Source organism: Myripristis murdjan, chromosome 19 (assembly GCF_902150065.1).
Source record: "Myripristis murdjan chromosome 19, fMyrMur1.1, whole genome shotgun sequence".
NCBI classification, from domain to species: Eukaryota; Metazoa; Chordata; class Actinopteri; order Holocentriformes; family Holocentridae; genus Myripristis; species Myripristis murdjan.
In genome coordinates, this window is record NC_043998.1 from 13,118,158 (window position 1) to 13,143,946 (window position 25,789).

At 42.4% G+C, this 25,789-nt stretch overlaps 1 protein-coding gene across 1 annotated transcript; it reads left to right on the forward strand.

The window, feature by feature from the left end:
• The first annotated feature begins 4,437 nt into the window (after positions 1-4,437).
• On the forward strand, positions 4,438-23,609 carry LOC115378219 (WD repeat-containing protein on Y chromosome-like). Its single transcript, XM_030078405.1, has 18 exons — positions 4,438-4,451; positions 6,667-6,940; positions 7,183-7,329; positions 7,854-7,976; positions 8,061-8,232; positions 8,351-8,397; positions 8,492-8,629; positions 8,796-8,984; positions 10,223-10,414; positions 10,918-11,133; positions 11,179-11,391; positions 11,510-11,659; positions 14,275-14,459; positions 15,386-15,525; positions 16,369-16,517; positions 16,600-16,811; positions 21,976-22,084; positions 23,478-23,609. Exons 1-18 carry the CDS (start codon positions 4,438-4,440, stop codon positions 23,607-23,609), a joined length of 2,802 nt encoding a protein of 933 aa, XP_029934265.1.
• The last annotated feature ends 2,180 nt before the right edge of the window (positions 23,610-25,789 follow it).

Here is a 25,789-nt window from a genome sequence, read left to right on the forward strand (position 1 = left end):
CCATTTGATTCAAACAATAGCAGCTTAAATTCCTTTTATGTCCAACAGAGGGCAGTAGAGTCATAGATTTACCATGATTCCAGCCATGGATGTGTCTCCAACTGGGGTGAAGTCCATTTTAAGGAGTCTCTTATAATCCAGTCGGTGAGGATTTGCCGTCCACAGGTGCTCTCTCTTGTCCGTCCAGTCTAGCGGAGATGGCACAGCATCAGCACCGAAAGTCAAAAAACATCCTCCTTGACTAGTTGGTATGACGATGGACTATTTGTGTCTGTCTAAAGCACCATTTCCTCCCAGGCCTCCTCTGTGTCCTCTGTCCCTGGATGGAGGAGTGGGAGACCTTCATCACACCCATAACACACACACAGAAAAGGTTTTTGCTGGTGACAACACTGGCAGCAATGTGGATGGGACCAGTCATTTCTTATTGGCTATCCTGCGCTTCCTCGTGGCCAGCATGTCGTAGAAAGGATCCCTGCTGATGCTCGCCCTGTGAACAGAAGGAAAAAGATTAACCATGAGCCCTAAACGCAGTTTCACCACCTCATGATGTCAACTTGATATACAAAAAGTGTAAGCAGCTGCTGATACTGCTTGCAGGACTGTTTTCTCACTGTTTTGTAACATGATGTATTTTTCAGTTGCGGAGTCTTATTTGTAAACAAGAGCTTAACAAGCTTAAAAAAATACCTTGATCTCATCCCCCAATGATAAAAAAAAAAAAGCTGCAAACTAAATCCAATGTAAGGGGTAGTTTAGTTCATAGGTTGATTTAACAGGGACATTTGATAGGAGAGAAACAATTTTAATGTGAATGCTTTGTATTTGTAGGCAAGTAATTGCTTAGTTTTACCATGAATCAATAGAAACCACTTATTCCATCCTGCACATGATTCTTCAGTCATTACACATTAACATCCTGAATTCTTACCATGATGCACACCTATCAGATACAGAACAGACAACTAGGAGAAACTTGATAGGAAATACTCATAATAACTCAAACTACCACCAGAAGATGAAGTGCAAGTTACATTTGAAATGAAAAACATTCTTTGCCAGTCAGACAAGTGAGATTTAGCCCAGAATGAAACAAAGGGGTGAATACTTCTGAAGTAGATCTTTTGTCTTCCTCTTTCCATCTCTATAGCAAATGAAAAATGCCCATTCCAGTTACACAGAATATAGCACCTTGTGTTGAACTAATATAACAAATCTTCCTTGACCATAAAATTCAAATGAAATGAAACTACATATGTAAATCTGTACAAGTAAATGTAGGTTTAATTGAATATGTTGTGGTTTGTCACCACTGGGTTTACCAACACTTTTGTCTAAAAACATAAAGAGGTGACTACCCAGTTTTCTTAGACCTCTAAATGACACAGACACAAAATGTGCTTCCACAGATTGGTATGTTCTCTGCTGTTGCTGGTTGACTGAACACACGATACACACACACACTCATTAGTTTTTCATAAACAGAAAAAGTGGCTTGGGTTCTGCCGGATAATTGCTTAGGGTCAGTGGTTCAGTGTCTCTTGGAGGTTACTGGCCATTGCATCATAGCCAGAGGACGAAACAAACTACCTGCAGTCAGCTACAGTGTACTGGTGTGCACCGGTCTAATATTAGACATGGCTGTAATAGGTGAATTGCTCAGTAGACCAGGTTTCACTGGGACTGGGCTACCTTCATTAAACACGTTGTGAGGCCACTCTGGGTAGCACACACTCACCAGTGAAGCCATGTGTGAAACTGCCTTGGGTTGCTTGGCAATCATTAAGCTGCATTAGACTTTGCAAGACAATTTTTTTTTTTCATCGTTGTTACAGTCTTTGAGTTGATATTATCTATTTGCAAAGAGGACATAAGCACATACTATAAAATATTTTTCAGGATAACTACATGGTTATCATCAGTCAGCGGTAACAGTTGAAATGACCGACAGTGTGACCCTTGGCGATCTAATTCCCTCTGGCTCTGAACAACCGAGCTTCTTTAAATGATTAACCAACAGGGGATTCGCCTGTTGGGTTTGTGGCTCTGTGTCCCACAACAGCTTTGCAACTATTTTGGAAACTCTCATCTCTCTTCCCCACTCATCAATGACATGTTGACTCTCCTCTCTCCGTGTGGTCAAACATTTGTGACGGATGGCTTATTGATCTATGGACCTGGACATTCCTTCCTCTTGTCAGGAGACAAGAGGCTTTGTTTGAGCAGATTGGGTTTGTCTGTGAGAGAGAGGAGGGGATGGAGACAAAGGCTCTAGATGTTTAGACTTGGAGGATGGATCTCAGATTGGTCTTTGGAGAGAGGGTTCAGAATGCAGCATCTTTCTCTCTCACCTAGAATAGCACACTGGATAGTTTCCTCATCAGCAGCAAACAGATCTGGAGGAGGCAGCCAAAGCAGCAGTATTTTTTTTTACTTTGAAGCTATTCAGACAGCTAGGTCCAGATTATCTGAATGGATACTTCAAGAAACAGCAGCAATCCATGGGTGGTTTATGAAAACGAGATTCCCCACAGCAGGTCTTGGTGAGTTTCCTCTAGCTTGGTTTTGTCTTTTTAAGATAGATAATGGACAAAACAAAACTCTCCTGTAAACTGCCCACTTCACTTTCAACAAGAAATATTTAATAACAACATTTTTATCATAAATAACCCAATGAAGGTGCCAGATTATTCATTATAAATAACCGAATGAAGCTCTCTGTACTGAAAAGTGATGACGGTTTCTGTACCAAAACGTCATTATTAAAAATCTCTGACTGCAAGTGAAGTGGACAGTGTGTGGGAGTCTTTTGTTCTGTGTTTGTCGACCTCTGGTCTTCTCCAATGCACCTGTCAATCCATAGGTGTGCAAAATTTCTGTTTTTTAACATAGATAATGGATCAGTTTTAATAAAGAGTGTATGGTCTGTTGCACATTTTGGGCTCTATTTTCCCGGCGCAGCGCAGGGTGGCGCAGTGAGGCGCACCCCGCGCAAAGCTATTTTCGACCAGCGCAACCCGTGGGGCGCACAGTTTCTTATTTTCCCAGACCTAGGTGCGCCGAGATGGGAGTGGCGGCGCAGCGGGGGGAGGTGCCGACAGATTCAACCTGGCGCAGTGACATTTTCGTGCCAAAAAGCTTCGCCGAGGTGCGCCAAAAGCTCGCCTCCTGAAACCACGTCTACTTTCGGCGCAAGGCGCAGCGGGGCCGGCGCAGTGGAATTTTGGCTGGCAGGCGGGCAGTGCGCACACGTCTCCAAAACCTCACAGATTGTCAGGCACAGTAACAATGCAATAAATAACCACAAAAAACACAATTCAGTGCTATAATCTCAATCAGCACATAAATGTATCTCCATATCGACTGTCCCGACACAACTGATGTCAGATCAAAGGAGACTGGCACCGTTTGGCAGCGTCATGGAAACCCAATCTGATTACCTGTCAGTCAAACAATGTGTCCAGTACGGTGATGTCTTTTTTCCAGTCATGGTGTCTGGCGCTGCTCCTGTTAACTACACAGTTTTTCTTCCATATATATAAATATTCCACACTGGGTTTCCGTTATCCGGTAATCACCGGACTATGACTGGTAGCCTAAAATCAGCCAAAGTCCGGTAATTTTTAAATGCCCGGTGAAAATATTCCCTCTAAGCACAATTTGAATTTTATTAAAACAGTCAATTTTCACGTAATTTTATTTATTTATTTTGAAAAAAATAGCCTGCGTGATCCCTGTCTCCAATGTACCAGAGAGAGAGAGAGAGAGAGGTTTTTCTCTGCAGAACCGGATCAAAACAGCGCAGCAAAGTTGCCTCGGGGAGAACAAGGTCACAAGACTGATGCGCATTGCAAGTTGCGGAGAGACACTTGAGACTTTCGATTTTAATTCAGCTGCTGAATTTAGTTTTTATTGCATCTATTTGATTTCAAGTTGGCAGCACACAGCGTTATTAAAATGGTATGAACCAGTATTTTTGTTTGCAAATTGTAGTTGCATTTGTTTGCAATTGTATGCAATGTTCACGTTAAAAGAGCACAGGCTTGTGCAATATTTATTTATTTATTTATTTATTTATTTATTTTAGACGTTACGCACTTGAGACAATTGACGGCACTCATTTTATTTGATATAGCCTACCTTTCAATAAAAATATTACGCTATAAATTGACATGCCTTGATGTCATTCTTATGTAGCCTGCATATAATTTTAAGCTCAATAAATTCAGATAATATTTGACCGGAATTTCAAACATTTGTCCGGTAAATTGAAAACCTGCCGGTCACATTGTCCGGTGCCAATTTTTTTTTCTAGGGGAAACCCTGATTCCACACAAATCGAAAATGTAAAATGCATCGGTTCCTTGCCAGACTCTGGGCGTTTAGAACAGCAAATGTAAAAGCTTTCATGAACCGGATTTTGTTTTAATCTCTAGTATGTCGTTACATCAGTAAGTGACGGGAGTCAAAAGTTGCAAAACAAACATGTATTTATATGAATACTGCGAGGATTATACTTTGATGTAAAAACATTCATTAAAAATGGGGGCTTCACAGTTAAATTTATATTTGCTTGTAAAAATCAATAACTTTAACAGACGGTGACAGAGCTGGAAAAAAGAGAGATGTGAGGCAGCTAGGTAATGGAAAGACAGGGGACTCAGGAAGACGAATTTAAGGATAGATGCATGGATGGATGGATGGATGGATGGACAGATGGATGGCAGGTAGCTCCAGCGACATTCCAGCAGCCAAGACTGGCCTCACTGTGTGTGTGTCGCGGCTGCTCTCTTTCTCCATGTCAATTGTGTGAACGTTCATTACGCCTTCGCGCAGCGCATTTTAAAGGTGAGGACAGGGGCTCATTTGATTGGTTTAAAGTGAATCGGCTGTGTCAAACCCACTCCACGCCTTCTCTCCTCCCTTGCGCCGGTAGGAGGAACGGCGTAGTAGTTGCGCCAAGGCGCACGGCGTGCCAAAATAGCAAAATCCACTTGGCCACTCCCAGTTGGCGCAGCGCAGCTGCGCTGCGCCTCCGCCTCGCCTGGTCTGCGAAAATAGAGCCCTCTAAGTTACTACTACATGATGTTCCCCAATATGCAAAACTGTCAAAATGCAGACTGCATATATTTCCCTCATACAATTACTGTCCCAGTCCTTCCATTTGTACTTGATAGTGAATAATTGACAGAAATGCATCCATGCACTGAACATGGAGCCACCATCATCACTGACTGGAAACTAATTCCTCCTATTTCTTCTTCCTCCTCCCTCATCTCAGTCAAAAATTTGCAATCTGAAAAACATGTGTTGACTTCAGTATTCATCCAGTAGTTCAAGAAGATGTATAAGACTTTCTAAGCACACTGGCTTGGCTTTCTTTGCGTCTTTTTCAGAAAGCAAGCACACTTTTTATTACTTAATCATTTTACGGCCCCACTGACAGAATCTAAGAATGATTAGCGAGGGATAGGTTAATTGTGACAATAAACTGATGTAAAGGTCCGCTCATGCGTGGTCTGATGGACCTGGAGGAGAGCTCACAATGCCAAGACATGACACTTATTGTTCAAGTCTGCCGTTTCCCTTAGCAACAAGGGCCACACAAGAGCTGCTGCTGGCCCTCCTCATCTGAAGTGGGGGCACTGAGGCCACCTCTGATCTTTTCAACACTTCCTCCAAAACTAGTCCCACCACCCTTACCACACACACACACACACACACACACACACACACACACACGGACACAAACACATTAAATCCCTCATATTAATTCACATGCCATTTACAGCTTCTACTCAAACAGTAATTTGTTTTCGTGTCTGTTTCAGCTATACATGCATTATGTAACAACATATTTAATGTGTGTGTGTGTGTGTGTGTGTTGTTACTGGATGTTAAATTTCTCCTTTTCTGTGGACTACAAGTGTGCTGTCCCATTGCCACCACTAGGAGGTGCTACATTCATTCTGCAGCGATCCTTTCACCAGATACTGGAGAATGAAAAGATCCGAGGAACTCAGATGCAAATTATACATGATGCTTCATTCATCAGAGTTAAAGGAAAAAGTTTTATTGAAAGACTGTTCTGCTGGTGAACTTACCCATAAAGTGATAGGTGTTTCACAAAAAAGTGATCCACATGTCCTTGGTAAATCATTTACTTCAGGACTTCATGCTCACACTTCAAGCTGCCTTTTTTATGTGGCCTGTAGATTTGTGATTTTACAAAGGAAATATCAATAATTCAATATAGTTTATGCATTTTGGGATTTTTGTGGTTTGCCTACAATGTCTTTTTGTGTCTTTTATTTATTTTTGTGTGAATGGATTTTATTTATTTTATTCTTGTGGATCATTTTATAACATGTGTCAAGAGAAGTCCTCTACCAATCAAGTTTATTATCATGTTTAATATTAATTATTTAAGTTAATTAACCATGTATTCATCTACTGCAGAATGAGTTTTAACTCTATACATTAATCCATCGCCTATTATGTTCATGTCTTATGGATGCTGAGAAAATGGTCAAAAGCTGTGCGGGATGAAAACATCATTTCATTTATATATTTGTTAATTTATTTTTATTGTTGTCATATTTCCTACACGTCTCCCAAACTCTTGGTCTGTTCTTTAGCTGACTGTTGCTGTGCTCCTCTCTGCAGTGATCCAGCCTGTGGAGTCAGTCCTGCAGAGGAACTGAGCCTGCAGCACCTGCCACTCCTGAGAGACGCGTTTACCTGTCACACTCTGTCAGACAAGGCACCCCGTCCAAAAGCCGGCCTGCAGAAACAGGAAAACAGACAGAATGGACGGAGTGGAAGGAACCGAGGAGAAAGGGAAAAACATGGGATGAATTTTGAGGAGTTCAAGCAGACTCTGAGCGCTGTTGTTGGTCCAGATATAGAGGCTGCCTGGGTGGAGAGGTTCTTCAGTGAGGTAAAGAGGAATAGTAATAACTTTTTGAAAGAAGCAATAAAAAGGAACAGCACTGCATGCACATACCACACCATAAACTATAGTATTCATGGGCCAATATCTAATACAGTACAGTCCATCATCATATCACATCAAATCATATCACCTCAGTCCTGACATGAACCGTCTGTGCCGATACAGAAAATACAAGTCTAGCAGATGATCAAAGGCTTCTGTAACTGGTACCACCTCTTCATAACCAGGTGGATATTGATGGTGTGGGCCACGTGGACTGGCAGCAGCTGAGTTTCTATCTGTATCTGGAGTACACAGAGCGATGCCACACATCCAAACCCAGAGCTGCTCTCATGGATGCCCAACCACATATCAGACTCTGCTCTCACAACAAGGTATTGAAGGGATGTCTCTGATACTACTGGTCTGACTTTGACCAAACTTCTAGGAATGATGACTCACACTGATTAGAAGCACCACATTCAAGTTAAAAATACCTTACTCCAATATGGCATCTCAGTTGACATTTCCAGTTTAGATTAAACCAGGAGGAATTGCATGCATTTTAGCACTGAGTGGTTTGGCATTTATAAAAATAAACATCTTGGCCTAAAGGAAGCCCTATAATTAAGGGTAAACATTTAAAAATTTCAATGTCCTATAACTCCTACATTGTAAGTATAATTAAGGCCAAACCTGTTGCACACATCCAGCTACCCTTAAGTTTTACCTGTATTAACCTTTTATAAGCTCCATAATTAAAGGTCAAAATTTCAAACTTTGAAAGGCTGTAAGTAACTACTACACCAGCACCATATTCTCATACTCTCATCCTTCTGCTCTCAATTTTGTCAGATTTTCCTTTCTTCCTTCTCTGATGTCTTTTGCATCAATAAGACTTGTATTCATTGTTCTGCAGCGGCAGCCAACTACTCGTGTGGTTGCAGTTCCCCATCCTCCCCCACTGCGCTATATTACTGTCAGCAAGGGGGGGCACCTCACTGTCTGGAACAGCAGCCTGCACATCATCAAGACGCTGGAGGTGAGTGAGCAAGTTGTACCTGAACATGGGTACATGGACTCAGAAGTGTGCAAAACACACACGGTTTTTCCATGTAATCCTCAGCTGGCCGGGGACCCTGCAGAGGAAGTGGCTAACAGGAAGAGATTCAGGGGTTGGACCACTGATGCCGTCTACATGGGCAACTTCCACAAGGTTGTCATAGCAACCGACTGCAGGGACTTCCACTTTTTCAGTGTCTCCACGGCCAAAGTCTTTGAAGACGTCCACTTATTTGGTAGACATTGATACTACGAGCATACCTTTTAATTGTTTAATGGCTCTCTGACTGAACATTTTACTATACACGAAATGACAATTTCAAGATTAAATTTTCACTTGTTTTTCCCTGCAAGGGTTTCGTGCTGTTCCGACTGCTCTTTGTTACTGGTATGATGTCCAGGTAAGGCTGTTGTTCCTGCACATGTTCCTGTTGATCTTGGTGAACTTTGAATGATTGAGTTCAACAGTTTATTCTCTGTAATCCCCCCTCTTAGTCTCCAGATCAACCCTCCCTCCTGATATGGGGGGATGAAAAGGGAGGAGTCAACATCATGCGGTTCCTGAACCCCTCCAAGGGTCTGTTTGAAAGCTCCCTTAGGAGAGACAACAACATGCAGAGGATCTTTTTCCCAGTAGGCCTGACCTCTTGTATTTACTCACTGAGCTCCGTTTCTACTTCTTAGAAAATGATGGAGCATAAAACATTCATGAGCATGTGCACCTGTTGACATATTACACTTGTTTCTCACAAATCATTTTTCCAGTCACATGTTTTATTGGTATCAATTGTTGACCCAGAGCCTTGGTGAACACTGCAAGCTGGTCTCTTACCGTCACATCCCCAACATCCACCAGGAGCCAATCAACAGGGTGATGTATGAGCCCCAGACTGACCTCATCGTGACATCATCAGAGAGCGACACCACCTCTGTGGTCCTGATGGACGTGTCACTCAGGCATGAGCCTTATATTTGGAGGATTGAGCAGGTACCTCACTTCATTGTGTAACATTTTACTCAGTTTGATGTTGATTTGTATTATGTGTTATAGTTTTACACTTTCAGATACCACTATATATTACAGCTTAGTCTCATAAGATAAGACTGGTATAGCAATGTTGAGTTCAAGTTCAATTTTAATTAAAGCCCTAAATGATTATAGCCTCCAAGGGCATTGCAGGGCCACAGTTTATAGAGAACTGACCTGGGAAACAATGGAAGAAATCTTTCTTTGAGACAGAGAGACGGGAATATCTGTGTCTCTTTCAACTGGACAAACACATGTTCACCGTTGCCTCGATTCAAGCTTATGTTATTTGAGGCTATGTGTATTAGTTTCTGTTTTCTTTTTTTTTTTTTTTTTTTTAATTGTGATAAGCCTTTCATCCCATAAAAACAATTATGCAGAGGAAAATCTTAACTGTAAAGTGTAGTGTTTGGCAGGGCCATGACAGCCCTAAAAAGAGGCGGGTTTAATGCTGTCATTTTGAATGGCCTGAGAGAGCACTTCCCAGAATGTGTTTAAAGTTTTTTTTTTGTTGTTCATGCGGATAAGAGGGTCGGATGAGTATGTGTCACCCAGACCAGAGCTCTGGTCTGGGTGACAGTGACCTCGCAGGGCGGGTCAAGTATTGGACGTCAACTCTCACTCTATTAGCCTCTGTCTGCTGTCATGGTTGATTTACAAAAACAGCAAGAAAGTCTTCACACGGCAGATGTTACATTATATAACTGAATTACTTATGACTCTAAGCTGTGTTTTATCTACAGGATGAAATATCAGATATGAGACAAGTTTATTATTGTAAAAGACTCGCTCCCACCCACCATACACTCCTACTTTGTCTCTGACTGTGGAGAAAAGAGGTAATGTTGTTGTACAAAACAATATTAAACTGGGCGGTGATGTTTCCTATTAGTCACAATGGTATTTTTTTTTTCTTTTTAGAGAGAGCACACTGATTTTATGCTCCAATAAACTGTCTAGCCAATTTAACAATGGAGCTGCCCTCAACAATTTCCCGGTGCAAACTAATGAGACTCCTTCTAACTTGATTTGTATTATTAGGAATGGTCATGCTACACTTTCCAAAGTAAACAGAAGCATGAAATCCTAAAAAGTCCTTTCTGTCTCATAGACTGTCCTCCCTTGACTCTTGTATGCCAACATTGTCTCAATCTATCTCATTTTCTCCCCCATTCTTGCACTTTGTGTCTCCTGTACAGGGTGCCAGATGCTTCGACTACAGCAGGGCTCTGCAGATGGTGGTAACAGGAGGTTTTGACCGAGCAGTCAGACTTTGGAATCGATACGTGACAACCCGTTCTGTAGCTGCATTTCTGGGTCATCGCACCACTGTATTGGATGTTATCATCTATCAACCTGCAGGGCAGATCTTCAGCTACTCCAAAGATGCTGTGAGTCCCTCAGACAGTGCTGAGAAGGAGGGAAGCTGCCTTGAAAATAGATCTTTTAAAAATCATACTTCTTTTATTATATCGCCAATGAATACAAAAAAACGAAGTCAGCTAAGAGCTAGGATGTATCCAAGATTGTTTTCACTGCCATGGTCTCCAAGACATGGTTTCAGGCCAACCAGCCAGGGTTGAGACACGTGCCTCCTCACCTGTGTTTGAAATTTCTTATTTCCTGCAAATCTTTAGTGAGCATTAAGCAAGTGTCAAATGTAATTTGATTTTGAAAATATCACTTTGAAGAGCAACTAAACCCCATCAGCAACTCTTCAAGGATACTTCTTACAACTCAGCGGCAAACACACAGTCCTCTTCTTATATTGTGCAAGAACTATGCATGAGTGGCACACATGCGCCACAGCACTGTAGAGAATGTGTACCTGTTTGTGTAATGCACGCCCATGGTGATTAGCTAGATAATGGCTTGAGGTTTGCTCTTTCATCAGGAGCTGAGGGTGTGGGACATTTCCACCCATCACTGTCTGAGGACTGTGCGCCTGCAGTTCCCCTGCTTGCAGCCAGGACGCATCCCAGATCAGGGCAACTTCCCCCTCCTGTTGTTAAGCCCTCCTCTTCCTGGACTGAGGCAGCCTCAATTGCTGGTGGGCTGCAAAGATTACTTAGCACTGCTGACTGTGGCTGAAAGACGGAGGGGAGGATGGGCTTGGATGCCTGATGAAGGAGACGAACTTGTACCACACAATCAGCGTAGTCCGGCGCTCTCCTGTGCTCTGTACAACCCCACCCTGAGGCAGGTGGTGACTGGATATGCTGACTCCTCCCTGTCCCTGTGGGATGTGGCAACAGGAGGGAGGCGGCTAACAATCTCCAATGCTCATGGAGAAATGCCGCTCACCTGCATGACACTAGACTCCTCCCACAGACGACTGATCACTGGGGCACGCAATGGCACTATTAAGGTTCGATGCTGTGTCTTGTGAATGTGACCTGCATCTTAGTTACACCACAGTTTCAGTTGTCTGACAAGAGCTTTCCAAAGAATTCTAATGAAGCTGAAGTTTATTTGTCTCCGATCAGGTGTGGAACTTACTAAATGGCCTTAACTTGCACAAGCTGGAGCCGGTCACTAACTCTGAGGTCACAGGGGTCACCTGTCTCCATGACAACCACCTTCTGGCAGTGGGGTGGAGCCGGCAGATAGCTCAGTACGACATCACAGGTGCCAAGGTAAAAGTCAAAGCTCTTTTAAAGTAATGATCCACAACAATTTCATATAAAATAATGTCCGTTTTGCCACTCTCACCAACTGATATATACAACACTGATTCCTCCTATAGTCAGTGCATGGAAGCTTTTGCATGCATGCAAAATGCAAAGTATTTTCATTTGTATTTTGCATACTTGGTGCCTGGTAGGTCTTTCCAGGGAGAGATACTCTGGTGCCCTGAAACTGCAAACGCTTTACATTTCCAGCAGCCACAACAGTGGTTTATTTGGAATAAACAGAAGAACAGGGCAGCTAGCATGAGCAGTGGAAGCCACCATGGCTGAACAGACAAAGAAAACAGTGGCATCTGCAGAAACAAACTTTATCAACAGAAAGTCCAAGAAGAAAAATGTCACAGTAGGCAACTAGATAGACTCTTTGATTGGGAGATAATTTCTTAGGATTAGCACCAAAGATGGTGCCAAAATAACAATTAAAAAAAAAAAAAAAAAAAAAAAAAAAAACTAGGAACTTGAGGATTACCACTTTAATTCATTAATATGCTGAATTATCATCTGATCACCCTCCACACAAGCTCTTCCCCAGATGTTGACTGGGAGCAGATGCATCTGTCCCACACAGATGGCTGTCACCATAGCGACTAATCCAGTGCAGCCTTAAAACACAGCGCCTTTCTCAAAAACTGTCACAAAAACATAATTCTACCTTAAAATGCTGACACTTAGGGAGGATTTGTCCCAAATTAGTCTCAGATGTTGTTTATAAAACACAACTTGCAAGTGTAGCCTGATAGTATTCAACTTTCCCCTTTGTATCCAGTAAATTTAGAGCTGAATCTGGGCTTGAGATAGTGTGAGATCTTGCATTTCCTCCTATTTCTGGAATAAATAAAGAAATAAACAAAAGTTCTGCAATCTCTTTAAAACATAGATGCATGCACTTATGTCCACCTACACATTTATGCACACTGACACAGAGGTCTCCAGAAATGAGGAAGAAGTATTTTCCAACATAAACACATGGACTGAAATGTGAGACAAAAGTCTGGCGTTGCAGACGTGCACATGCTCACACCTCAAACTCTAGCGATACCTTTCACCTCAAAACACTTTAAACACCAGCTGCTCTGCGGTTAAATTCATTTCTAGAGGACTACAGTGGCAACTTTCAGTATTCATGCTTGTCCAGCAAATTCTGAAATGCTTTTTTCTACTTATAATGTCTCATGTTGCAAGCCTATGTCTGCAGGGCCGGGCAGGTTTTTGAGAAAACACCTTCAAACCAAATAAATATAGGATTATATTATTTTTGGAGTAAACGATATCAGTGAATGACGTAAAATAGGAATAAATGAAATTAGCTGTAATTGGTGAAATCAGTGCCAAGCAAGACACGTCTTTCAGTGAAAGCCACCAAGCTGTTTCACTTTGTACCAGGCTTGACATCTGAGGGAAATCATCAAATATCAACTTCATCTGAATTTCAAAAGGATATGGAGGCACTTTGACATACAGATGAAACATATTTATTAATAGAAACAAGCGACACGTTGTCTACACTAGCCTTGTTTCGAAACTGAGCTCTAAAACTGGACCGAAGAGTAATGATTTAAGCTTTCCTTGAGGATTTATCTACTGATTAGCAGTCGTGTTTTGACTCGGCACCAAACAACCCACTAAACAGACTGCAATACAGTAAATGTGAGTTGCATGTTATGTTTGCAGTGCATTTGGCTTCTAGGTACAGTGGTAGCCAGTGCAAAAGTTCCCCCTCAGACAAGTTGTCTGTATACAGACAATGAAGTCAAACTTGCCTGGAATAGAAACACAGTCGAACACCGCAGCTGCATACAAATTTGTGTGTACTGTGGCTTTGTATTGTTAGACTACCTAAACACAGCGCCAGTGGGGGCTCGAGAAGATTAAAGAGGTAACCTTAACCCAGGGAAACCAGAAATAGAGATGGCAAAAACTCAGAGAACAACAACAACAATGGTGAAAGCGCGACAAATGCAGTTGAGGAAATCTGTGGATTTAGAAAGCATTTGATCAGTCATGAAGGTGCAGAAATCCTCTAACAAATGCAGCAAGGCAAAGCTCCAAATGTTTCACTCTGAAAGTGTTGATCAGAAGATGTTTGCACTAAGACGAACAAAGGCAGGGAAAAGAAACAGAGATGCCTTTCCACAAGGTAACACAGCCCATTACATGCTATTTTAGAGCAGCTGCAAGCAGTCACGCAGTGGGGGCTCATGTGCAAAGAATATATACCATAGTTTGTTGGACTGCAAGCCTGTGTGCAATGCAGAGTCTGAAGCCAGTCTGGCACCTTGTTTGTCTGCAAAGTTATTCTCTTGTTGATACAAATCTGCCAGCACTTGTGAAATTTAACCTTTATTTTACAGGCAATTGTTTAATTTTATTGAGTTTTAAAGCAATAAGTAGACTGCAACATAAATCTCCAGAGCCTCCCAGCCAGATAGTTCCCAGACTGCTCTGTGTAGTTTTCAGTGGCTGGCAGGAGAGCAAAACTGGAGTTTTCTAAACAATGTGAAAACGCAGTGAAGTAAAAAGTGGAAGCTGAGTAATTGTTGCGTATATCCACATCTTTACAGGATGTGTATGTGAAGGCAGACATGTCGTGGAAGTCTGCCGGCGTCCACAGCTCAGACGTCCTGGCTGTGTGCCAGTGTCCTGCCCTGGGGGTCGTTGCCACGGCGAGCCATGATGGAGAGGTCATCATCTGGAGGCTGGAGACACAAGCACCGCTGCTCCGCCTACACAGAGACACACAGCCAGGGTGAGAGGATGCAGCTGTGTGTGTGTGTGTGTGTGTGTGTTTCCTTGCTGAAACTGAACGATGTGAAATACCTCATAAGTTTGAGTTATTTCTGTTGTGTTACCATCTCTCTGTAGACCATTTTTAGAGGAAAAGTTCACCCAAGTAATCAATCTTGTTTTTTTGTATTTTGGATGAACTGCTCCTTTAAGTTCATAACTACTGATATAACAGTGATACTTGAGAATGATTGTCTCCTTCCTTCCATTTGCTCACCCATCACACACAGTGTAGTTATCAGATATTTCAGATGCCACTGATTAACACATTTTTACCAAATTTGGTGGCATGATGAGCCACACCAATGGTTTTCAAAATATAACAAAAATTACACTGATTGGTCCAAGGGGGGGCTACAACTACAGGTCAAAACTGTCAGGTGGGAAACTGCAAAGCAGAAAAGGCAGGAAGCATGGCAGTCCAGAGGGTTAAGTATGTGTACTTAATGCTTGTTTGGGAAAATATGAATAACTTTCCATGCCAGCTGATTTGTGCTAGCAGCATGTAAGACAACATAGGCATGGTTTCCCAAAAGCTGCAAGTGTTGACCACATACTGGGCAAAAATCATGCTGTTGTGAAGAATAAGCATTGAAAAAAATGACTTTATTTTAAAAAAAAAATTATAGGGTGGTTTCATTATCAAAATGTTATACTTTAATTAATTTCCTGCTTTTTTTTTTTTTTAACAAGGACTTTCACTTTTTTTTCACATTTTAACAAATTAATGCTACCTGACACTGCTAATGTTACCAAATGACAAATCTGGCAGATGGATTTGACAGCGATGTCAGGTAGATGTTGCCGGGCTCTCACAATTAAGTCCATTCTCTTTCTTTACATTCATAATCTGTTGCCTTGTTTTTTTTTCTGCTTATGTGCTTCCAGGGTGGCGCCCCCTGTGGACTGCCTCTTGTTCCTGCAGCACAGAGCGGCCAACAGAAAGTTGAGGCACAGGGCTGTCCTGGTCTCATCGCAGGCTGGCTACCTCTGCTTTTGGAGCATCACTGGAGACACACACAGTTATGGTGAGAGGGACTGGGAGAGAGAGGGATGGGAGCATGGGGTGTCATTTGAAAAAACAGAATGAAACAGACACCTTAAAACACAACGTTTAACACCTTAAATATAGAACTACAGAATGAGGGATTTTACCCTGGACTGTAGTAACCGAGTGACAACCAGCTGTCGTTTCAAATTACGCCTCGGTAAAATGGATTTATAAACTGCTTGAGCACTGACAGGTTGAACTGTCGTCTTGGCCTTACGCCTGCACCATTCCTGGCCGCCCACAGCTATGTCTCTTTCCAGATCCCATCTGTGTTTAGTGGTGAGGGATTCATTCAACGCGACCACGGCATCCATGTGTATTTATGTGCATGTGCGTGTGTGTGTGTGTGCGCGTGTAAGCGAGCAAGTGTGCATTTATGTGGCTATATCTGTATATTTTTATGTGCATGTGCATATATCTGATTATGTGTACTGTACATGCATTTTTCTAGCTGAGAGGAATCTAAGAGCGTGACATAACAGGAAGACGTGTGACATAACAGAATCCATGTGAGGGTAGTAATTTCACTCAAAATTGCACTATAGTCTTTTCAGAGCAGCTCTGTTGCTTATTTTCAGTTTTGCTACCACTTTGGAGTATAAATAGATTGTCTTGCATGCAATATCAAGTATAAGAACTTGACTACACTGAGATGTCCTTTTGTCTCGCTAAGAAAAAGCCTGCAGGAGGCGGCTGGTGTCAATTTCTCTGAAACTAAAACCTAACTTGATTTTGCAACATAAGTCATTGCTCTCCAGTTGGTTTCCATATGGTAGGATATGTCAAAGAATACAACCCTGTTTCCTGTTTCTTCTTCCAGGCCAGGTTTATGCCCCAGACCAGGCAGGGGAGCGCGTGCTGGGCCTGAGCTCAGACCAGCCTGAAAACAGTATCCTAGTCTCAGGAGACACAACAGGCCAGCTTCAGATCTGGGACATCTCACACTATGCTCTAGACACCATGCCAAAGGTCAGAGGGTGTATCCATTAAAAATAAAGAGGAAGACAGTAGGTATGTCGTCATTTACTCTAAGCATTCTGTGTCTGTACAGCCAGTCTGTGAGCGGCCTCCTCTCCTGCACAGCTGGAAGGTTCCTGGGGGGGCGCTGGTCAGTGTGGAGGTCTTTGGCTTGGCCGACAGCCTCTTCCTCCTCACGGCCTCGGCTGATGGCTCGGCCGGACTGTGGACACAGCATGGGGACCTTGTCGGCTCCTTTGGACAGGAAGTGAGGTGGAACATCACTGACCCAGCGACTTACCAGCGGTGAGGCTCACGAGACTGTCGAACTGCAGAGGCATGATTTAACAAGAAACATGAAATGAGCACGTAATTTAACAGTGAGTCAGCCTGATGACGGGACCCATGTCGTTTCTGTCAGTGGAGTCAAAATGTCCTCACTTACAACGACCCAGGGTAATTTTGCATTGTGTGCTTGCTAGTTATCGAACTTGGTAGCAGAGCATAGAAACATAGATACAACAATACAATACAATTTGACCCCCTTGCACCATCCGCAATCAAACGTCAGAATAAAGCGACCCATTAGCCAAGATGTTTGCAATGTATACAAGCAGCTGGAGTAATTTGTGCAATCCTTTAGCCGTTAAGCAAGGGGCACCTACGAATAAATTGAAATAAAAGTAAGCAGGAAGAATTCAGCAACATCATTTCAAGGCTTATTATCAACTCCAAGGTTACACACATCTACTCTCCAGTTTCCAAGCATGCTATGTTTTGGGAAATTCCTGCAGTCTTTCAAAAGGCAATTAGGGACAACTGGGAAGCTTTTAATGGCTGTAATCAACCACTCGTCCAAATCACATCAACAGAGAAACAAGGAAATGCATAAATCTGACTGGACTGGCTGGTGTGTTGGCCAATAATTGTGAAAAGATCAGCCGTGGCCACTTTTCTCAGCTGTTGGCCATTCACTCCTCGGCCAAGTTTCCTTGATTGCTTGGCTCTGTAGGAAATGACTGACTCTCAGTGACTTGTTCATCAAATTTCTCTCAGTGTGGAAGTACAGTAACGCTGCCAGGGCTAGCGGTTTGCTCAACAGCCTGCTAACCCAGCCAGAGTTAGTGTCCCATGTCCATGGGGGCCATAAATGCTAAAAATGACTGCACACATGCTGCTGTAAGGCACATTGGACAAAATACTGCAGCAAAGTTTGATGATGAGGTGCATAAAGTTGGAATTGTGATATTCGGTTCTCTCTGCACATACCATTGTGTACCTAGTGCTGAAAGACTGCCAAGAACAAATACAGCTGCACTGTGGGACAAGTACAAAAAAGTAATAATGTCAAATTAAGAAGCCTCAGATTTTATGCACCTGGCCCATTGTGGAGAATGTATTCCAGGAGAAACCGAGCTCCTCATATTTTTAAACAATTGTCCACAAAGCTAACAGAGTACAACTTTTTGGGACGGCCACTGCTGCTAAAATGGCATCAGAAACTTCCCTCGCTGTTTTCAGAGAGGTCTGAGCCTTTGAGAGAAACCTTAGTATGGTTATAGATCATAAACTCTGGCTTGGCCCAGGCGGTTGCTGTGGGCTTGACTGTATTTCTGTTAAACGTTGGGTAAATTGGGCCGTAAAGGAAAGGGCTGCCTGAAGTGATTGAGTTTGAAAGGGAGAGGAAAGTAGAGAGTGAAAAGAGGGAGTCAGCAGATGCTTCGAAACCTGAGGTCTATGCATATGAGGCTCAATGAGGAGCAAAACAGCAAAATCATTGCATAACCCCATAAACATTCAGAGGGCTTCAACTCTTGTCAAGGCACACTGTTGATGAGTCCTTGCAGGCTCTAAATTAAGCTGTACCACATGGATGATTGTTTTGAAATGTAAATTATTGGTTAGAGAGAGTGATTGAGTGTGTGTGTGTGTGTGTGTGTGTGTGTGCGTACTTAAGACAAAGTATGAGAGTGAACGTGTGTAACAGTGGATAAAAGTCAGTCATACTGATGGAGTATTTCGTTCTTAATTGGACGTGAATACAGTCAACTTCTGTGACAAAAGTAACAAACACACACTCTCATGCACATACATCAGCATGCAGGTACACATGCCCATGCACATATGCACATACACACACAAGCACACAGACATACACACATGCATGCAAACAAACAGGGACTGGATAACATGGGGAAATTATTTTACAATCATTTCAGTCTATATTGCCTCTGCAGTTTGAATTGTGATATGATCAGTATTAGTATAGTTGACAGTGTAATAGATTATTACACTGACTATACCAGTATCATAAAAATGAACCGTTGAGGCAATTTTTAAAAGTTTATTTAGTGAAACTGGTTGAGGCTGATGACTTGTCACAAGTCATGACATGACTGCTGTGACCTTCCTCCTGTTTTCCTATCAGTGCTTCTCTGGCCTCTGATTGGTTAACAGCCAGTAAGCAGACCTATAATGTGCTGTATCCATCTGCAGTGTGGAGTGGAAATAGATCAGAAGCAGATCACTAACAATTTGTTTAATTTTTTACAGTGTAAATAAAATGAATACTCATTTTTACAAATTGCACCCTCATGCGGTTTAGCTATTACACATGTTCAAACTCAAAAGTGTGAATTTGATTGATCATGCAACACCAAAACACAAACACACACACACACACACACACAGACACACGCACGCACACGCGCACACACACAGGCATTCCTCCCACAGTAGAAGCACAGAGCACACAGAGTACTCATGTATGAGCCAACTACACCGCAGAGATGGAGAACAGTTATACAATTCTGTATTAAATCAAAAGTAACAACAAACATCCTCACAGATAGAAGGTTTCAGGACAAACTACCATCTAATGTGGATCAGTGATCTAATGCTTGTCTATTTTGGGGGCCTTGACATGAGAGAAATTGGGAAACTCTTATCTCAAGTAAATAGCTTTGTGTTTGCACAAATGGATCCCTTCAACAAACAGCAATATCTTTTGGCAACGACACCCCAGGGGGAAACAGAACAGGCAGACAGAGGACATGGGCGAGGAGGAAAGGGCTGGAACTGACCAATCAGGACACACCGGAGTCAAAGGTCAAGAGTCCGACCACGCCGACAAGGGTCAAACTTCACAGGAGGAATGTTGCTCTGAAGGTAGCCATTCACTACATCACTCCAAACAGGTGCTGTGAGGTGCCGGATGGACACACACACACACACACACACACACACACACATGCACGCTCACACGCCCCCTCTTTGACCCCAGCCTGCTCCAGTCACATTCGGCTGTGCACTGGGAATGTTCCGTAATTCCCGCAATTACTTCTCTCATCAAAATACTTTTGTGCATGCATGCAGGCGCACATGCGTCTGTGCACATGTGCATGGGTGTGTGTAGCTGCGAGAGATGCTGCAGATACTGAATTCACCGAAAGGGATTAAACCTACAGGTCAGGGTGTCTTTCCAAGCTAATAAAACCTGATACTCTGATTCAATCATGGCCAATTTCACCAAGTTATGAAAAGAAGAGTCAGAGCATTCTTCACATTCTAGTCCTCTGAAGTCTGGAGCTTGACTTGGGATTTGGGCAATGTTCTGCTCCAGAGACACAGGCCAGATTTTTAAAGTGAAGAAATGCTGAATGTTATGTGCATATTTGTGTGTGTGTGTGTGTGTGTGTGTCTGCAAGACATTTCCTACTCTTTCCTTTCACTGTCTCCCTATTACTCAGAACTTGCCAAAGTAAGCGATTAGCTGTGCTTTCTTTGCAACCACACCCAAGCACACACGCACACACACACACACACACTCACACACACACACACACACACGCACACACACTCACACACACACACACAGTTAACTCATAAATTGTCTCCTGTCATCTGCTGTAGTTTCAGCACCGCCACAAAGCCAGACAGAGTGTGTCAGCACAATAGAGGATGACCATAACCAGCCTCAGCAGCCCACGGTAACACACAAACATACACACACACTGATGACACACGCTGATGAGTGCAAACATTGTGGTTTGTGGAACCACACACACATACAGACAAACACACAAACACATTTGTTCATCTCACCTCCAAGCCTTTCCCCACGGGTTCAATTAGTGGCAAAATTGTGCTGTTGCAGGTATGGAATCCATTTGCTACGTTGGAATATAACGGCATGTGGTGTAATTGTGCAGTTTTTTTACACTGTCTATCACTCTGTGTCTACTGTGGTTTGTTTTTGTCTTTAGTCATCTCTCGCGGTTGGTTTGTTTGATTTTTTCCATTGATCTTACCCGTTGTTGCACTGTACAGCAGTGTCCATCAATGGGTGTGTTGTTTGTTGTTATTACTGTTTTTACATTGTTAAGGTTTATTGCTTTGACTTTTCTGGGTCGATAGTTATCGGCACACAATACAACAGCAATATGAAAAGTAAATACTTCCAACTAGGGCTGTGCGTATCATGTCTTGATAGCTGTATGTGTCACAATATAGTATGTTTTTCTGTAAGTGAAAAGCGCTTTCTCGTTTCTCCTTTGTATTTGGAAGACATTGAACAGAAATGACGTTTTCTTGTGCTTCCAACACTTGCCTTCCAATGGCTTGCATCTTTTGCCTCTCCCTGTCCTGCCTTTCGTTGTTCTTCTGTGAGTGGTAGAGGACGTTTGTTGTGTTGGAGTCTGCGGTGTACTTTGCAACGTGCCATTTTGTGGTCAGTGTCAAATTTCTTATATCCAAATGACAGAAGTACCCCCTTTTCTAGTTCCTCATCTTGTCTTGGTTGGGCTGAGTCCTGCTCTGTATCACCGTTGGGACACCAATGATAGAAACGTTAGAGGAAAATCTCTATCGACAGATATTTTTACTTTGTTCCACGAAATGTATTATCATATTGCACAGCCCTACTTCTGACTTCCACATTTAGACGAAAAAATCCCAGTGAAAGGTCTTATTAGTCGCAGTACAAAAGGGGTCATTTATTTATAGAGCTGTTATCAGGGGAAAGGTTATGCCAGTCAGACAAAGAGTCAGCTTAAACAGTGAGGATGAGTCCTCATGGTGAAAACGTAGATTATGATTTGAGGTCATTTATACAGCGGAACGTACAGGACCCCTGGCAATAGACCCTAATATGAGTGTTTTCTAGCTTCATACTGTATTGTATTTGTACTTAACCATGGTATAGTTTATCTTCTATATTGTGTTTTTCCATCTATTTTCCAATTTTTTTCTTAGATAGTGGACAAAGATAGATAGTAGACTAAGACAGTGATACCTTTAAAAGCTACACAATGCCATATGCAACAGCCTCATTTTGGCACTACTGGAACCCCATAATGCATGTACATACATATAGCCATTCATTCAACCCTCTCTTTGTGTGCATGTGTGTGTGTGTGTGTGTGTGTGTGTGTGTGTGTGTGTGTCAGCATTTGTGTGAGGACTTTTGCAGGAAGGTAGTTTTGCGCCGTGAGACAAGGGGTGTGTTTGGTGACGTCGACCTCAGTAAGCTGCTCATAGCTGACGGAGAGTGCGCTCCACATCAGGCTCTGGTCCTGCAGGTGAGCTGCGACAACTAAAGCTCTCCGTTTCCCCTCCTTCCCTCCTGAAGGCCTTGCAGTGAATTCCCACCACTCTGGTTTTGACAGGCAAACCTGTTTTAAATGCTGGCCCACAGGTGAGTGTGACAACAAAGCATTTATTCAACCACTTCAACACCTCACCTCTGTTTTGTATTGCGGTGCAATTAAGCTAAACAACAAAACTAAGGCGGTCACAGAGACGATTTTTTTCCCCCCCAACCATGATCAAACCACAACAGCAGCATTCTTAACTGAAGCCCCTGGTAAAGCTCCTCCATATGGTTGTATTTTTCCTTTGTTTTTATTAAACTTGACAAGACAGCAAAGGAAAGTTTTGTGCCATCACATAAAAATATTTAAATATACTTGAATATTGAATGTGAATATACAGCAATCTACATTTGCATATATGATAAAAAATGCTGATGTTTCCTTTTCAAAATGTTTTGCTATCTGCTGCTACAGTGACTCAGTTTCACCTGAAGGATTGAGAAAGGTCATTGCATCAACTTCCTTTTAGCCTTTGTGATGTGTTCGCCATAACGTTTCTCATTTTGCATTATGTAAATCCTGCATAGTGGAGCCGTCTGTTGCCGTGTTTGTTGGACATCCAGTGGTGGTTTGTATAATACTACTGGTCAGTAAACATGACTATAAAAGGCACGATCAATGCTGGAGGAATGTGGCAGCATGGTTCCACGTCCTTGAGACCCAACGCTGCGGCGGCAGCATTCCACGGTCGGGCTGAAGCCGTCCAAAAAAGCGTGATGGATGGGAACGGATAATGAGAGAGGGATGAAAGGAGTAGTGCCGTTCTATTTCAGACACATCTGAGGGAAAAAAAAGTCCTTATTTCTTTCGTTGCTCGGTAGAGAGGCTGGTGCGTGCATGTCTTTCCCGCTTCCCCTTTCACTTTTTTTTTCCTTGATTGCACAGGCTCTCTTTCTTGATCTCTCCCTCTGTCAATCTGTTTGGTCGTCCTCTCTCTCTCTCTCTTTCTTTCTCACACACTCACCCTTCTTTCATCTGCTTTCTCTTCCTTTATGTCGTGCGTGTGTCACCACAATGTGCATTTGCGGCCTAGACATGGAAGTAAGAGGCTTTACTGTAGCTGCCAATTCATCTGGAATGAGGAGGACAGGAACAAACTTTAAAAGACTCAGAAGAAGAGAGATGCACAGAGAGAAGAGGAGACAGGGAGGTTTTCAGAGGTTTGCTGAAGGAAGAATGTCAGAAATGTCTTGACGATGGCACTCCGTCAGCTTGGCTTCGTATTTATGAGAAATGCTTTCAGAAACAGAGGCTGAGTGTTAAAGTCTGTTCCTCATTTTCCTCTGTGCTCTCTCTCCTCTCTTTACCTGTACTGTCTCAGCAGGAGTTGAATCCACCCGAGGATTTACCCACAAGCCTCTGGATGTGGTATCAGAGTTTGACCAGTGGCGCTCAGCTTGGCTCCCTGCAGACGTCAAGAGGAAAAGTGAGCCGCATGGCCGACCAGACATAGATGGAGATGCAGACATAAAACATAAAACCTCTCTTTTCTCCTCGTCTTCTTCCTTTAAAAGTTAATCTTGAAGCTGGGGGGTCATGTTATCGACCCAGTCCACCTGTCCATCTGTCCGTCAGTCAGCGGGATAACTCAGAAAGGGCTGGACAGATTTACACTGAGCTTCATTGGAAGGTTGGTCATGGGACACCAAAGGAATGATTCGGGCCACTCAGACTCAAAATGGTGTTAGGATGGGTGGGGCTTAGAACACACAGGGCCGTATCCAAACACAAGGATACAAGGATACAAGGACATGTCCACGTAACATCACAAAACCTGGCAACGAGGTTAGCCTTGGGTCTAGGCAGCACTGAGCAAGCTCACTGGCCAAAGGGGTGTGTCCTGTGACCGCAACATTACCAAAAACGGATCTTAGTACAAACAGGGCCGTAGTTTCCAAATGCATAACATCATGAAACCCAGTGGGAATTTTGCTTATGGGTCAAGGCAGCACTAATCACCTTTCTATTTTTTTTTTTTTTTTTTTTTTTTTTATAATTATTTTTATTGCTTTCATCGAGAGATAATACAATTACCAGCATACTATATACATTTGTACTCAGAACACAATAAAATTCCTACCAGTAACAGTATTCCTCTACTTTACAGGATCTTAGATCAGACTCACACTCACCCTCATACTCATGCCTTTACACATACACCCACACATTTACCCACATGAAATAAGTACCTTCCTATACTCTCCACACTTCCACTCATCCACATACCATTCAATTCCACACCTACACGTATACCATTCACCCTTCCCCAGACACACATAAACAGTTACACACATACAAACAATAACACACATACTTCCACACACACTTGGTTCCCATTCTTTAGCCGTCAAATCCAGTCTTACCTGATATGTTTACAAGGCTTCATAGATGTCCTGCCATACCTTACTAAATTGTTGCCTTTTGTTCCGGTCTTCATACATTGATTTTTCTATGTTTAAATAATACTTCATTAATCCCTTCCATTCTTGTAGTGACGGGGCCTGTGTATCCTTCCAGTGCTTTAAAAGTAATTTTTTATACACCAAAGAGGAGAAAAGGACCTTCCATCCTATAGGGTATTTCAGATTGTCTGTCTTTTGGAAGATGCCATTCAGAGCTGTAAATCTAATTGGGATTTTACAAGTCTTGGTCAACCATTCTTGAATTTCTAACCAGCCCTTATAAACTTTGTCACATTTCCAGAAGGCATGTATTATTGTTTCCTCTTGTGTGCCACATTTGACACAGAGGGGAGAGGCGGAGACGTCAAATTTATTTATTTTAGATTTGGTGTAGTATATTCTTGTCATAAGCTAATCACCTTTCTAATGCTGAGTTGTCAAGAGGGGCATGTCCTATGACAAAGGCATTACCAAAAGGGGGCGGGGTTTAGCACAAACAGCCTTCTTGTGTTTCTTGCTTGGCTGAATTAATCTTTCTTTATTGGCTACTGTTGATTATTTTATTTGCTGCATTGCAGAGCAATTTGAAAATGTGTGAATATGCGATTAATAAAGATTGTTGCACACCTGTCTGCCCATGAAGGGGTCGCCTCTCTCTGTGGTCCTTCCATTTCTTTCATCTAACTAACACATTGTACTGTAAGATTCTATTATAATAGACCACCACAATGATTCAGACATTCTGGTTGTACTGTCTTGCCAGAGGAATGGGAAAACATATTGGCATGAAAAATTACGTTCTGAAGCCAATATTCAGAATGAAAGTCATGAAAGTCTATTTGTTGATGTGGTGTGGAGCAAGTTTTAATATACCTGCAATGCAATGAAAAAAAAATCCAAAAATCACTTGCATTAGCTGTCTTGGCATTACAGTAGTTGATGTTGAAGTGAACATCTCGGGACATGTTTCCAGGAAATATATATTTAAGATAGACTAGGTCGATAACATATGTAACATATCCACCCTGTGGTCTTTTTAATGTCATGGTTTAATGTATTTAAAGGATAAAACTACTGGCAAATGGGAAGCAGAAACCCTATTCATTTTCGCCATTGATGAAAAAATAAAGAACTGAATGTGGTCTGCAGCTGTTAGCCGCAGGGAAGACAGATATATGACATTAAGATCTAATTTTCATTTTGTTCCAGCTTACACACAACAGAACTTGGA

Excerpts from the sequence above, each read along its gene's own strand:
- LOC115378219 (XM_030078405.1), top strand. Across the intron at positions 7,330-7,853 it reads GACTCTGCTCTCACAACAAG|CGGCAGCCAACTACTCGTGT; the intron begins GTATTGAAGGGA and ends ATTGTTCTGCAG. Across the intron at positions 8,985-10,222 it reads ATATTTGGAGGATTGAGCAG|GGTGCCAGATGCTTCGACTA; the intron begins GTACCTCACTTC and ends TCTCCTGTACAG.